At 33.3% G+C, this 14,487-nt stretch overlaps 1 protein-coding gene across 1 annotated transcript in view; it reads left to right on the top strand.

The window, feature by feature from the left end:
* LOC129253257 (arrestin domain-containing protein 17) overlaps nt 1-8,016 on the top strand; it is a 32,950-nt gene extending 24,934 nt beyond the window's left edge. The window contains exon 5 of the mRNA XM_054891557.1: nt 7,892-8,016. Coding sequence (XP_054747532.1) covers nt 7,892-8,016 — 125 coding nt within the window. The remainder of the gene's footprint in view (nt 1-7,891) is intronic.
* Nucleotides 8,017-14,487: the final 6,471 nt, after the last annotated feature.

A 14,487-nucleotide genomic window follows, 5' to 3' on the forward strand; every position in this document is an offset into this window, starting at 1 on the left:
ACCTATTTTCAGTTCGGGCCATAATTTTTAGCAAAATTATTTTTAAAATTATGTTCGTTAATGTGTTTAGTGGCTCGTAGATAATTGTGGAATGTTTGAATGCCAATGCGTTTAATTCAAATTTTCTTAATTTGCTTTAGAGTTAACTGCTAGCTAAAAATTTATAAATTAAAAAAAAAATTATGTCAAGCATTTTTTTTTTAATTTTTTTATATTCTTTATGAAACATTTTATATTGTATTTAAGAAAAAAAAATGCACGCCAATGAAAATTTTTAAACGAAATTGGAATATGTTAAATTGTAAGCTAAACCATTTTTGGTATATGTTATTAATGGTTAATACACCATGCGACAAAAATCGTCTTTTTTTAGTATCCAGGTGGCACAAAATTAATCACTCTATCGGCTGTCGGCCCTTAGCAGATAATGGCAAAAGTCTGAGTGTATTTCTGCTATGAAAAAGTTCCCCATAAAAGCCATTTGCGTTCAGAGTCGGCTTAAAACTGTAGGTTCCTTCATTTGTGGAACAACATCAAGACTCACAGCACAAATAGGAGGAGAAGCTCGACCAAACACCCAATAGAAATGTGCGTGCCAATTATTTATTTTTTATTTTTATTGGAAAATTTATAATAAGGAAGATTTAAAATTTATTAAAGATTTATAAGAGAGCTGCAGTATACAAAAGGACAAGCAATGAATCGAGTAGAGATGAAAATAAAGAGAAATAGAGGGAGCAAATCTTTATTTTCATCATTCATAATCATTTTTTCATATATTAAAAAAGTTATTCAAAAACCAAATTGGATGATTAATTTTGTGCCATCTTGTATAAATTTTATGCAGTAATGCTGTAAACTCAGTTTTTAATTTCTTTATCACCTCAATTTTTTAAAGGACTTTAAAATCTTAAAAGATTACATTTTCAATAAATAATTTTAAATACTTATATTCACTGTAAGATATTAATATGGTTATCAAATTAAAGGGCACATATTCAGCTACTTAAAAAATTTTTGTTTCACTTTCCCCAGAACAAATACAGGTATTTATTTTTTATTTTTATCTAATTTGTTATAAAACAGCAAGAAGAATGAAGATAATGCATGCATTACTGAACAAATATATTTTTAACATAAATTTTAAATGAAATAATAAATTTTTTACAAAATACTTCATATGGAAATTTCAAGGATATTTAAGGATACATTTTACCCAAGAAATTGTAGTACCATAATTGTCCTGACAAAAAATAAGCAACATTATTTTATCTATATATATCTCCCTTCGTTTGATATCCATGTTAATATATTAGAGTGAGCAAAAATATTAAAAAAAAATTTTGAAAATTCAATCCTTTCAAAATTTAAGAACAAAAAATTTGTTCACAAGAAAATGTAAAACTGACTAAGCGGCATATAAATTTGCAAAAACATTTTTCCTAGATCACGTTTGATGTCACAAGGTGTTACTTTTTGATTGTATTTCAAAAAAATTTGCACGCCAATAAAAATTTTAGACGAAATTTGGATATTTTTAATTGTAAGCTAACAAATTTGTGGTATATGGTTATTTCTTGTTATTTGTTTGAATGCGTATTTTCCTAGGTGTAGTAAAAAGAAATCCATCAATTTTTTGGCGTGATATTGAAGGCTTTATCTAACAGACTAAAAATGTAGGCCAGTGTTCTCTCGATGACTTCTTCCTATTTATAAGATAGCTCCATTATTTCCCTCTCTTAGAAATCGATTTTCATAAGCTCCTCTTGAGACGAAGTTTTCACCAGTAAAATCAACAAGAAGTGGGAATCGTTTGGCGCCTCATTCGACCTATAATGTGGATATTTAAGAACCTCCCAATAAAACTCCCTGTGATTCTGGCGCGTCACTATCGCTGTGTGCGGCCATGCCATAGTCCTGATGAAGCACAGTTTCTCTCCTATTGACCAACTCTGACTTTCCTACTGAGCGATTGCTTCCTTCAGACAATGCTATATCTGACAGTACATGAACACAATTCCTTTCTTATTCCCATAAGTTGTCAACTTATGAGCTACTTCTTGCCTCATAAGGGTCCAATTGTTCGCAGCATATGTCCGAGTTTTGATCCCATTTTGATCTTAGATAAGCAGCAGAGACTTAAGTAGTAGATGATTCCTTGCCAGTTTCATCAAGCGAAACTCTCTTGGCCGTCCCTGCTAAGGTGATTCGACCCGATAATTTTCCTTTGCTGTTTTCGTAAGTGATCCACTTTTCATCACCAGTCACCATTTACTTTAATAAATTTTTAGTCGTTGTTGAGATTCACCACCGATTCGTAGATGAAAATTCTGTTCAAGTGTTTTTTTTTTATTTTTTTTTGTACGTCAACTCTCGTAGTATCCATAAATCGAGTTTCTCTTTGCATCGGAATTTATTCAGAAGGTTTACAGCGGGTTCTTGTGCCATGTGTAGCTCCGGGTCAAATGAAAAAAGAAAACAAAAAAAAAAAACTATGGAGTATGGCATATTTTCTCTTTCATGTTGTTCATTTTTGCCGTCTGTTGAAGCAATACTGAGTCACACAATCGCGAAGCTGTCTCAGAAATTGGTTGAGCACAAAATCTTATCTTTCTAATCGCATCTGACGCGATCGCACTTATAAAATTCCAAGTGTAGGTTACTGAAGCCACCCGCTCTGTTGCAAAAATAATGGATTTCATTTCACTGCGCTTATTTATATATATTAAATCTATAAAATATCTACAAAATAAATATAAATAAATAAATAAAAAATCACATCAATATTGCACGAAAAGGATTTACTGTGCCTGCCACACAAGCCTGCTGCCTGTTTGCCTGACTGCTTGAATGCGTGCTTGCAACAAAAAAACAAAAACGGAAACTAAACTCCTTAAGCAATAAAACAATCATATTGAAAATACACACTCGTACAATCAAAAATGTAGCATTAAAATAATAATCGTATAATTACATAGGATAAAAAAAACGTCAAATACAAATACAATACACAGCAGACACACAACAACAAATAAATGTATTAAATATAATGATTTATATTTAATTTAATTTAAGTTCATACCAAACATTTTCAATAAGCAATAAATCCTAAAAAGTATTTTTTCAAAATTGGTTCAAAAATCATATTCAAAAATAATCGCTTTAAGTTAATTAAAAAAAAAAAACAATGGTGCTTCCCTTGCTTTGATGAGCTTTAAAATTAAAATTAAATTCATAAGGTTATAAAAGCTCGACTACATAAATGAAAAGTCGGTGGGTTAAGAGATTTTAATTTTCAAATCTGTTTGGATTATAGGGTTTAACAGCTTTGTTGAATTTGTAGTATTTTATAAGGTCATGGTCGAACCTTGTCGTACTAGAATTAAAGCGGTCTCATATTTGGATGCAGCGACTCCAACTCGTCAGATAGTGATCATTTCATACTATCTTCAAAGCGATACTTTTGAATAAATTTATGTATGAAAATAAGGTCTGCACTTCGACTTCTTGATCTTTTGTGCTCTCTTCTCAATGCAATACCGTATTCAAACCTAGTTCTCCTAATAAACCCGACATAGAGCAGGGTCGGGCTGAGTGAATGTACCTTTCTTTCGACCGTATCCGACCGAGATGTCTCAACCTTCTTTGCGCCATGGCATCACTTTCGAGAAGAAGGAGTTTCCGGGGACTAGTCGCAGAAATGGCAGTAGTTAATGGTCCATATCCCTATCCCGTGCAGATGACTACGCAATTTGCAGTGATTTGTGAGAATGTCCGTGAGTTTATCTTTATGGAGGATTATGAGCAGTCTGAATCTCCTTGATTATACTCCACCAGTACGGACTTTGCGTGGTGTAGCCCGATAATTTGATGCCAGCTTAGCCTTAGCTTCTCACTTCTGACATCTTTGAGTGCTGCCTGATTATAGCTCAGAATGACAATTCCCTCATTACGAAGGTTTCGATACTTTTACTTGGCTCTGGTATAGGAATAAAGCAATGAGTACTGAGTAAATTTCGGTAAAAAGTATCGTGTAAAAAATGGGAATGAAAAAATCTGATTATCTGATTGATTCAGATGATTCTCTGATTCTCAGGTTTTCATTTTTATTATTGAACGGAAATACATTTTTTCACGTGTTGTTTAAATTTCTCAAAGAGAAAATTACAAAATTTAAAATTGTTTACATTCAGCTGAACATTTTAGGAGAAAAAATTGGCGTCACTAACTGAGATTTTTTTTGAGTTTGAAAATATTATGGATGGTATATAATGAATGATTATTCTACCTGGAAGTTAAAGAATACCAAATTAGGCAGATTGTAATGGATAAATTAGAGCAACTTTATAGATGACTGTATGAGAAAACAATAGAGTGCCAAAATAATGAGATTTGATAAAGACAAATTAAAAGTTAGTTTATGTTAATTTAAATGAAGAAAATACTTGCAAAGAGAATAGAAAGAAAAACGTGAGGTATGTGAGAGATATAAAGAGCCTTAAAAGTTAGGTTATGTTAATGTAAACAAAGAAAATAAAGAGTTTTCCAAAAACAGGTGTTATTTTGTAATGGATTGCGCTATCGAAAGATGATTAACGGTTTTTTTATTGCCGGAATTGGCTGGTATTGATCTGGACAACGTTTATTTTCAACAAGACGGCGCTACGTGCCACACAAGCAACGAAACCATTGATCTTTTACGGGAAAAGTTTCCGGACCGTGTTATCTCTCGAAGAGGTGATCACAATTGGCCACCGAGATCTTGTAATTAAACATCTTGTGGTCTACGTCAACAGCCCAGGGTCGATTCAAGACCTGAAAGATGGAATTCGTGAGGCTATCGAGGACATAGGGCAGGCACTTTACAATTCGGTTATGGAAAATTTCAAGAAAAGGATATTGTCCTGTAAGCGTGGTCGTGGTGGTTATTTGCCTAATGTTATTTTCTAATATACTATTAATGGCATAGCTTCCTCTTTATAATTAAATAAACATTCGATGATTCAAATTAAAAAATTGCATTTTTCTTTGAATATCAAAATAGCACCTCTTATTGGAAAACTCTTTACTAGAAAAGGGAACAGAGATGTGTGAGAAATCTCAGAAGAGAGTGCCAAAGTAGTTAGTTGTGGTACAAAATAGAAAATAATAGTAGAAGAGAGAATAGAAAGAAAACAACTGACGTAACTTAGATGAGTGTCTAAATAGTCAACTGCAACAAAAACTTAAAAGTTAGGTTAGGTGCATGTAAACTTTACGTAATTGTAGAGGAGGTCTATGAGAGAACTTAAAAGAGAGTGTCAAAATAGTAAACTTTGGTAAAGGGTTATAAAAAGTTAGGTTAGGTTTATGTACACGAAGACGTTCATAGAAAGCAGAAAAGACAGAAAAAAAGTACGTAATCGTAGATGAGTTGTGCGAGAGGACTCAGAATAGAGCACCAAATAGTCAGCTGTGGTAATGAGCAATGAAAAGTTAGGTCAGGTTCATGTAAACAAGGAGTTCAGAGGAAAAAGAAAAGAAGGAAAAAAATTACGTAATCGCAGATGCAATGTCCGCGAGAGTACTCAGAAGAGAGTGCCAAAATAGTCGACATTGGGAAACAAAAATTAAAAGTTATGTTAGGTTAATGCAATAGAAAGCGAAAAACTCTCTGTAAGCAAAGCTCTGCAATAATGCCAACTTAGCAGCTGCTTCAATCAAACTCACTGAGTGACCAGTAGACTCGTATATCAGTATATTTTGCCGCTACATGAATTTCAGCGAGAGGTCGAATTTGACGAATAAGTATTAAGCTAATGCAGTTTCGAGTCCCGATAAAGTTAACAAAGAAGTGTGATGAGTAGGTATTCGGTTACGTGATAAGGTTGTCGGGACAGTAAATCAAAAGTATCCATTGTGAAATCATTGCAAGGGCTGTAAAGAGAGCAAAAAGAAGAACAATAGGAGAAGGGTAGGGTTATGAAGTAGACCCAACAATGGCTACTTACTGGCTTTGTGTTAAGTGTTTCATACTAATGAAATGATTCATATCAAATGGTTAATACCTGAAGGTGATCCGCAGGCGTAGCTAATAATGAGAACCGAGTTGTCCAAGTCTTAGCCCCTCAAGAATGGAACTTCTATGGAGAAGTTGCTGAAATGATTCTATGTTATTCTCCAAACAGCTGCTGCAAAACAAGGGGTTCGAAGTAATTGCAAGTCTCACTGCGTGGATAAGATTCTTCGAAGAATGTTCGAAAAGGTCAACCAGAAAACTGGAGTACTGTAGCTTTAAAACTTCTCTGGACCGCCTTCATTCTCCCCGTGGCCAGGAGCATCTCGCGACCTTGTAAATTGGTCTTCTTTCCCTGCACTCGCTGAGTTTACGCGAAGCCTACTCTTTCTGGAGCAAACCACAATTAGTCAAAAGAACACAAAACATCTCATTTTGCAGGGAGACCATCTCACGGGTATACATACCATCTAGCTAGCCCATTCACCCAGTAGTTTTTTAGAATTGATGACGAGATGTAATACATAGTCTTCGAAATGGTAGATACATATAAATAACTTCTCTTATTGCTGTGCTTCCAATAACCATGGCGCACAATTCTTTGGCGTGCCACTATTAAATTCCTATGCAGAATCTCTCCCTAAATCCGAAAATTAAGTTATTTTTTTTGTTTGTGGTAAATTTTACGAGATATTTGCAATTCATCTTTATTTACCTTTATTCAGCCAACAAACAAATGTAGGTCCCCCTAATCACGTATATCTTATGAAGCAGGTCAACAATAAACCTCTTCTTTTCGCCAAGCATTAAGAAGTGGTGAATAGATGAAGCAACTGGTATAAAAAAATCTTGGCAGCGTTCGAATAGAGCCACCATTCAACTTTTTCGTGAAGTGAGCAGAGCAGAGAGATAGCGAGCAGATAAGTGGCGAATAGAAGAGACCTAATCTTAGTACGAACTGTGGCGTATGAAAGATAATGAAATTCCCCCAAAACAGTTTAAACTGGTTAATCATGTCAGATTTCATTTTTGTTTTTTTATGAAAAAAGTTAAAAGGAAATTAAACTTTAATACACAAAATGTGTTAAAAAAAAAACAAATTTTTTTATAAATTTTTTTGTTGTATTAAAACTTTGGACTTTGAAATTGTAAAAATATTATTCCTAGGCTAGAGTACAATTTTTTAAAACTATATTTAAAACTTTAAGCAAATTGCAAAATATTTTAGAATTGTGTCTATTAAGTAGTTAACAGCTTGCTAAACAACATCTTTATTTATCTAAAAATTAAATTACTACTACGAAGATATTCGGGAGCAAACTTATGCAGTTTGATCCAGCTGGTATATAAAATTGGTTGAAGATGTTAAAATTTATTTTAAATATAAATTTTTTAATTTTTTAGAATTAATAATTTTTTTTTACATTTTACATTAAAAAGTTTACATTAAAAATGTACATTAAAAAAATTATATTAAATATACTTTTATAAAAACAAATTTAAGATATAATGAATGCAATAAGTGTCAAAAAATACTTAATTATATTAATCAAATACAGCACATTTTTGCAACCACTTGTTCTCCATTCTTTTGTTTTTGCAAACATCTGTAATGTATTTTTTCTATTTTCAAAATGTTAATTTCACTTTTTATGCATAACCAAAAACCAAAAAAGAAAAGAAAAAAAACCAAACACTAAGCCAAAATAATGCTAATCTGTCTTTCGTTTTCCTCCACTCTCTCTGTATTTTATCATCAAAAACTTTCGTCCATCTACAAACCCTACGAACTGCGTTTCCAATTCGTAATCATGTCCTCGCTTATATTTGCTTTATCTCTGTCCCTCATGCGTTTTCACTTTAAACGATCAACAACAACAACTCTGGTCTGCACAGAAACACTCTACGATGAATCACCCTCGCAGCTGCGTATCGAACTACAGACATCGGATTCATCAGAGGCATCACATCAACCGCTTAGTGCCGCCAGTTTCAATGTTTTTCGTAAAGAGAAGAAATAAATTGTCATAAGGACTTCAAGAAGTGCTTAGTAAGGAAAAAAAAAATTAATTTAAATTTCATACAAATAAAGTCGGATATCATTGTGTGATTGGTGTGATATCTGATACGTACATATTATGATTAAGTAAGAAAATTGCTGTAATCTTAAACTCATTTAAGTAATGATAATGAAGGCGAAAAATTAAAAAGAAAAAAAAACGATTATTCGTTCTATCAACACTTTAAAAATATAGATAAAACATAGATATAAAAATATATGTATATGTAAATGTCAAAATCATAAAACGCGCCCACTCACTGAAAGACACACTTATGCATGTAATGCGCATATTATGAAAGCTTTAGTACTCATAAAATAATTAAATAAGTAGCTATTTAGATAACTGAAATCTTAAAGTTCAACAATGATTTGAAACACCATATTAAAGCTAAACAAACAAGGGTACAGTATTGTGCAAAATCTTAATATAGCAACTTTTGAATGGATGGAGAATCACGCCAACACATGCCAACAAGATAAGGTGCGGTCGAGCTGTTCAATAATTAACGCAATAGATGCCTCTGTTGCTTACGCTCAGCTGATAACCTGAGCGAAGAAGTTACTATGCGTAGGATGTTATAATTGCACAAGTTGGAAGAGGTAGGGAAAGAAGTGCCTATTTAATAAGAACTTTAATAACTACTGGGATACACAGCCCGCGAAAAAATTTAGCGCTTCAACATTTTGGCCAATTCAGACTACTTTCTTTTTTTGCTTTTGACTGTTTATTAATTTTTTTAATATATAAAATTATAGCTCATTACCTAACAAAAATTATATGAATCCGAATTTTAAACTTTACACAAAAATTATAAAAATTCGACAAATTTTCAATCAAATTTCCAACTTTTTAATCAAATTTAAAACAAAATATGTACATGTAAACTGTAAGTTTCAAGTGGCTCAATAATCCTGCTGATATTTTGCAATTTTTTTCCTTGACGATGTTGAGCAATTCCTCCATATACCACAGAAATTTCTCGCATTCGTTATATGGAGAAAAATTTATATAACCATCAAGGGAAAAAAATTATAAAAACTCAACGGTATTCTTTTGCAACTAAAATTGAATAAGTTATAAAACTGCGTACCAAACCTGTTTTATAAGATTTCGCATTAAAAACTTTGTGTGCTATTGTTGAGGACACAGGTGCGCACATGTTTGAGTTCAAAATGGACTTCCTAAGACCCAGTTACCTATCAATCATCATCATCATAGCATCACAGTTCGGGGTAAACCATTGCTTCCGTTGCAATTCGCTTCTGGGTTACTCGGTCATCAGCTTTTCTTTTGATAACAGATATGTCCATAGCTCCAAGGTCGCCTTCAACGTCATATCTCCACAGTTTTCTCGGCCAGCCTCTTCTTCTGCCGCCTTGTCGATTTGTTTCGAAGATATTTTTTTAGAGTTCTATTGTTGCTCATTCGTAAAATGTGTTCGCACCATCGAATCTCTTGCGCTTTGACGTGCCTGATTACATTTAGACCCCTGATAAATGCGTCTAACTGGTCATTGCACCGAATGCGGTAAGAACCGTCTTCAAGTTATACGGGTCCACATATTTTTCTTAGAATCTTTCACTTTACTGAATTTCAGAACCCGTATGTGAGTGTAGGTCTTATACCGTTGTGTAAATTGAAATTCATCAACTTTGTATGCGCCAAGGAAGACTTATTTGCAGCTTGTATCCTGTCTTGTATGGCACTAGATGTATATTTCTGTGTGATCAGCATAATTTCAAGATACTTAAATTCATTGACCATTTCAAAGCTATTGCTGCCAGTTTGTAAATTATGTGCTGCGTTGTGGGCTGCACCTTCCATATATTTAGTTTTTTCACCGTTAATGATAAGTCCTTTCATCCTAGCAGATGATTCTAGATGCATAAATGTTTCTTGTACAACCTGTTTGTTTCTGGCTATTATTACGATGTCATACGCTTAGGCACAAATTTATGTGGATTTGAAAAAACTTGTGCCTCCGGGATCTATATCAGCTATAACAGCATGAAAGCGCATCTCCCTGTTTTACACCTGGGATCACTTCAAAACGGTCGGTGACATTACTTTGGGTCCTCACTTTTGTCGAAGTGTTTGCTAATGTTATGCCAATCAGTCGTACTATGTAGTTTACAAGGTATGTCTAACATCTTTAAAATTAGCGTTAAAGCCCGTTAGTATGTTTTACACTTTCAACTGACAAGAGTGAGAAGAAATGTATACTGTGAAGTTTTGTTTCACTTCTTCCGGAATACAATATATTAGAATAACAATGTGCGACAGTACTTTTATGGAGACCTAGCACAACTTGTAGGTATAATAAAACTAAGAAAAATGGTATAGGAGAAATTTCCAATACTCCCCCAAAATCTCATTTTATGGCCAAAAAACCGTTTTTCAGTAGGTTGATGTGAACAATACTTCCTAACTTCGCCAATTTCCATCCGATTTCGAATTTGTTTTTTTAGTTCGAAAGAGCAAAAACAAGCCTTTTTGACAGTGTGTTGACAATTTTTCTGAAATGATAACTGACGAGGCTGTAGACGGAAGTATTTGGCATTTTTTTATTTTTTTCTCTATTTTTTCAACTTTGACATAATTTTTACGATATTATCCGATATTGAGGATTTTTTTTAGTATGCTACTTTTATAGTAAATTTAATTTTGCGTCGAAAGAGCTATATTTGACCGTAATTGAATTAAAATTCATAGAGTTGTGTGAGTTTTAAGATTTTTTTTTTTGTTTTACTAATTTGGTATGTAGGTACAACTGACGCTAAATCGGAATAAGGGCGTGTACTTCTATTTCGAATTTGACGCAGCCCCTCTGAGTCTCAAGCGCACCTCATCGAAAACTCGAAACACAGTATTCTCAAATTACATCTTTAATGGCGGCCGAACACAAAACAAATCTTGAACGATTGATTTAAAATTGTGTATCCATAATTGCATTCTGCAAGAAAGAACGAATGGATGTTTACGATATATTACATAGTTTCAAACAATTTCCGAACGTTTTATAATTTTGAATTTTTTTTCGTTTTTTTTTAAGGCGTCGTTGTACTGCCATGACATGTAAAATATGGATGCATTCATACAAGAAGAAGAAGAAACAAGGTTCGCTGAAAAATTAATCGTTGTTAGATTAAATATGAAAATTTTCCACTTATTCAATTTTTTGATAGAACAAAAAGACCCTAACGATTGCACTCTTTGAGGGGCGCAGTCCGCGTGACGTACCATTGACGTATAATTTATATTTTAGCACTAGGCGAAGAAAGGCAGGAATTTGATAAGTGTCGATATTAGAAATTAAGTATATTCCATAATTAGAAAAAAAATTCATTTTATGATTCAAAATTTAGAGGTGTATCGATAATTTTATATCAATCATTTATTTATAGAGGAAAATTTCGTTTTCATATTAGTTCAAAAGTGACAAACGAGTCCGATATATTGAATGTGCGCGAGTGAGAGTTGCCATCCTGGCATAAGAAATGAGAAGGTTCATTAAGCTCATAATTTGTTTCACATTGTTTTAAAATAAGGTATCAAAAAAGTAGTGATACTGAATAGGGAATATTAAAGTTAACTTCCGATAGTAGAAATGGGGTATAAATCTATCCTGCGAGCACTTTAACAATAAATTAATAAATAAATTATTTTTCTATGACCAGAAAGATTGGGCGGATAAATTAACTTAAGATCGCTCGCAGTAACTCAGTTGGCTCACAGCAACATCACTGTGGCTCGCCTTGACTCACTTACAACAAACACTACATTTTTGGGAGAACGGCACGCAAATTGATTACAGCAAACCTTCACCTGTGCTGATGCCGGTTGGCTCGCGTTGGTTCAGTGAAAATAAATGGTATAAAAATCGATCGCCATATATTTACTGCTAGCTGACGTTGGCTCGCAATCGTACAGCTGTAGCAAACTTACGCATGATTATTAATTAATTGCATTAAATACGAGAAAAGCGAGTTTCTCTGTATTGACAAAATATGTCTCTTACTTGTTTGGTTTATAGAAAACTAGCCAACCCGGCCCGCTTCGCTGGGCACACTAAAATAGAATAGATATGGTTTAGAACAGAAAAGATATGGTTTTCATATTATTTATTTCTTTATTCTTTATTCAAGCGCTTTGGCATAAACAATATTTTTTGTTTTTCTATTTGTTTTTGAGTAAATATATAATGTTGTTGGCTTCCCAACACGCGAACAGCCAACGTATAGTTGACCATGGGTGAATACTGGTTCTTCTAAATTCATCCCGTATATTTCTAAAGTTTGCCCTTGTGATTTATTGATAGTTATTGCAAATGCTAAACGAATGGGCAGTTGCAAACGCTTGAATTCAAATGGCAATTCAGGTGGAATCATTGGAATTCTTGGTATTAGAACGTCTTCATTCTTGAATTTGCCAATTAAAATAGTTGCTTGGGTAACATTATTCATCAATCGTTTGACTACTTCATTTTGTTCTTGACGTTCTTCTGATGTCGCGTTATTCCGGGCATTTCTCATGCGCCTATTATTATTTGTCGAACGACCAATATGATTACGTGATTGTCTTGGCATTTGTATTGTAATAAACATGATTGTAATTATGGTATTCTGAGATTTTAAAACATGTTTTTTTCAATTTTGTTGATTATATTTTCGATGCATATGTGTTTAAAAGCACAAGTCCACATGATCAGGATTATTTTATTTTGTTGTGATTTTCTTAAATCATCTCTTTTCTTCTGAAAATTGTTGACAATTTACATGATAAGACTATTAATTTTTTCATCAAAGTTAATAATTTTTCGTGCTCTTCTTTTGCATCCTTTAACAATTTCTTTTGTTTTTTCATTTTTTTTTACCATTTTTTTCACTCATGGTGTATCGTAGCTTATCGCATATGAACCGAAAAAATAAATCTACAAAACATAATTTCATTTGAACATTCGGATTTCACATTAAATTCTCAAATTTCGCATTAAATTCTCAAATTTCGTAAGAAATTATTCACTGTTCCAAAAACCACTCCAAAAAAATTCACAAAAAATGTTTACACTTTGCACTTACGTCTTCTCCTTATGGCGTCCAAAACAGAAAGAAATATTGACACATTGTAACTCACACTGTCAATTTGACAGTTCAGTTCCGCCCCAAGCGTTAAAAAAGTAAACGACATTATGGCTGGTTCAAAAGAACGCTGTATGCGTTGCCGGTGTTCCGAATTACAACCAAACTTTACGAAACCCATTTTCAATACTTACTTAACAATGTGTGTAAGTTTGGTTTAATTCGGTGCAAAGATACGGCGGGTCCACGTTTTGGCATATATTTCGAGACCCTAGTCATCAGTAGGTATGAAAATTACCCCGTATTAAAGCACTTATCAACAGCTTTCATTTGATACCCATATTGTACATAAACCAAAGGTTACCCGAGTCCACGTTTTGTCCTATATCTCGAGACCCTAGTCACGGAACGGTATGAAAAATACTCTATACTATAACTATATACTATAACAGCTTCCATTTGCTACCCATATTGTACAAACACATCCTAGGGTTACCCAGGTCCACGTTTTGGCCTATTTCTCGAGACCCTGGTATCCGATTCTTAAAATTTTAAAACACAAACCTTCTCCACATGTGTCTCTTCAATGTGGCAAAGTTTGGTTAAAATCGGTTGAGCCATTCTCCGTTAAGTTCATCACAACGCGAAAAACGGCTGAATTTTTATATATATAGATTATATTAAATGAATTGCGATATACAGAATGATTTATATGTAACTTCCAGCATCAATTGAAGTTTCTTCTGCGAAGCACGCATTTTAAAAAATTCAATCATTTCATTTCAAAAATCAGTCATTTACTTCAATAGTGTCAAAACTCAATAAAACAAAATGTTGAGAAAAACAACTTCGAAATTTTCAATCTACGAATGCTATGTATGCATCTTTAAGTAACATTGAAGGCATATTTTAATCTATTCAGTTGCTGTTAATAGATGTGACCACAGCATAAAGGGAGAGTTTGTTGTTGTTGAGTTTGTTGAAGTTTGTTGTTGTGGTTGTAGCAGCATAAACATTCCCCATAGATATGCGGATAATGCTGCTGGAGTGACAGTCCTTGGCCGGATATAAATCCGGGTCGTTCCTTCAACGCAGAACCAAGTGCTGTGGGAACGCATGTCATTATTTTCGCATACTTATCTAGAACAATTTTTTATTATAAAACTATTGAAGTAAATTAGCCTTTTAAAAAATAAATACCGAAAAAAGTGTTGCGAAAAAATTTGCTGAATTTGTTAAGAATTGCGCTAGAAGTAGTCAATTTATATAATATTTATTGGTTAACGAAGTTATTTAATATTTTTTCACTAGACATTAACAGTTAATAGTGATTGCGTTTCTAGCGATAATG

This window comes from Anastrepha obliqua, chromosome 1 (genome assembly GCF_027943255.1).
Source record: "Anastrepha obliqua isolate idAnaObli1 chromosome 1, idAnaObli1_1.0, whole genome shotgun sequence".
NCBI classification, from domain to species: domain Eukaryota; kingdom Metazoa; phylum Arthropoda; class Insecta; order Diptera; family Tephritidae; genus Anastrepha; species Anastrepha obliqua.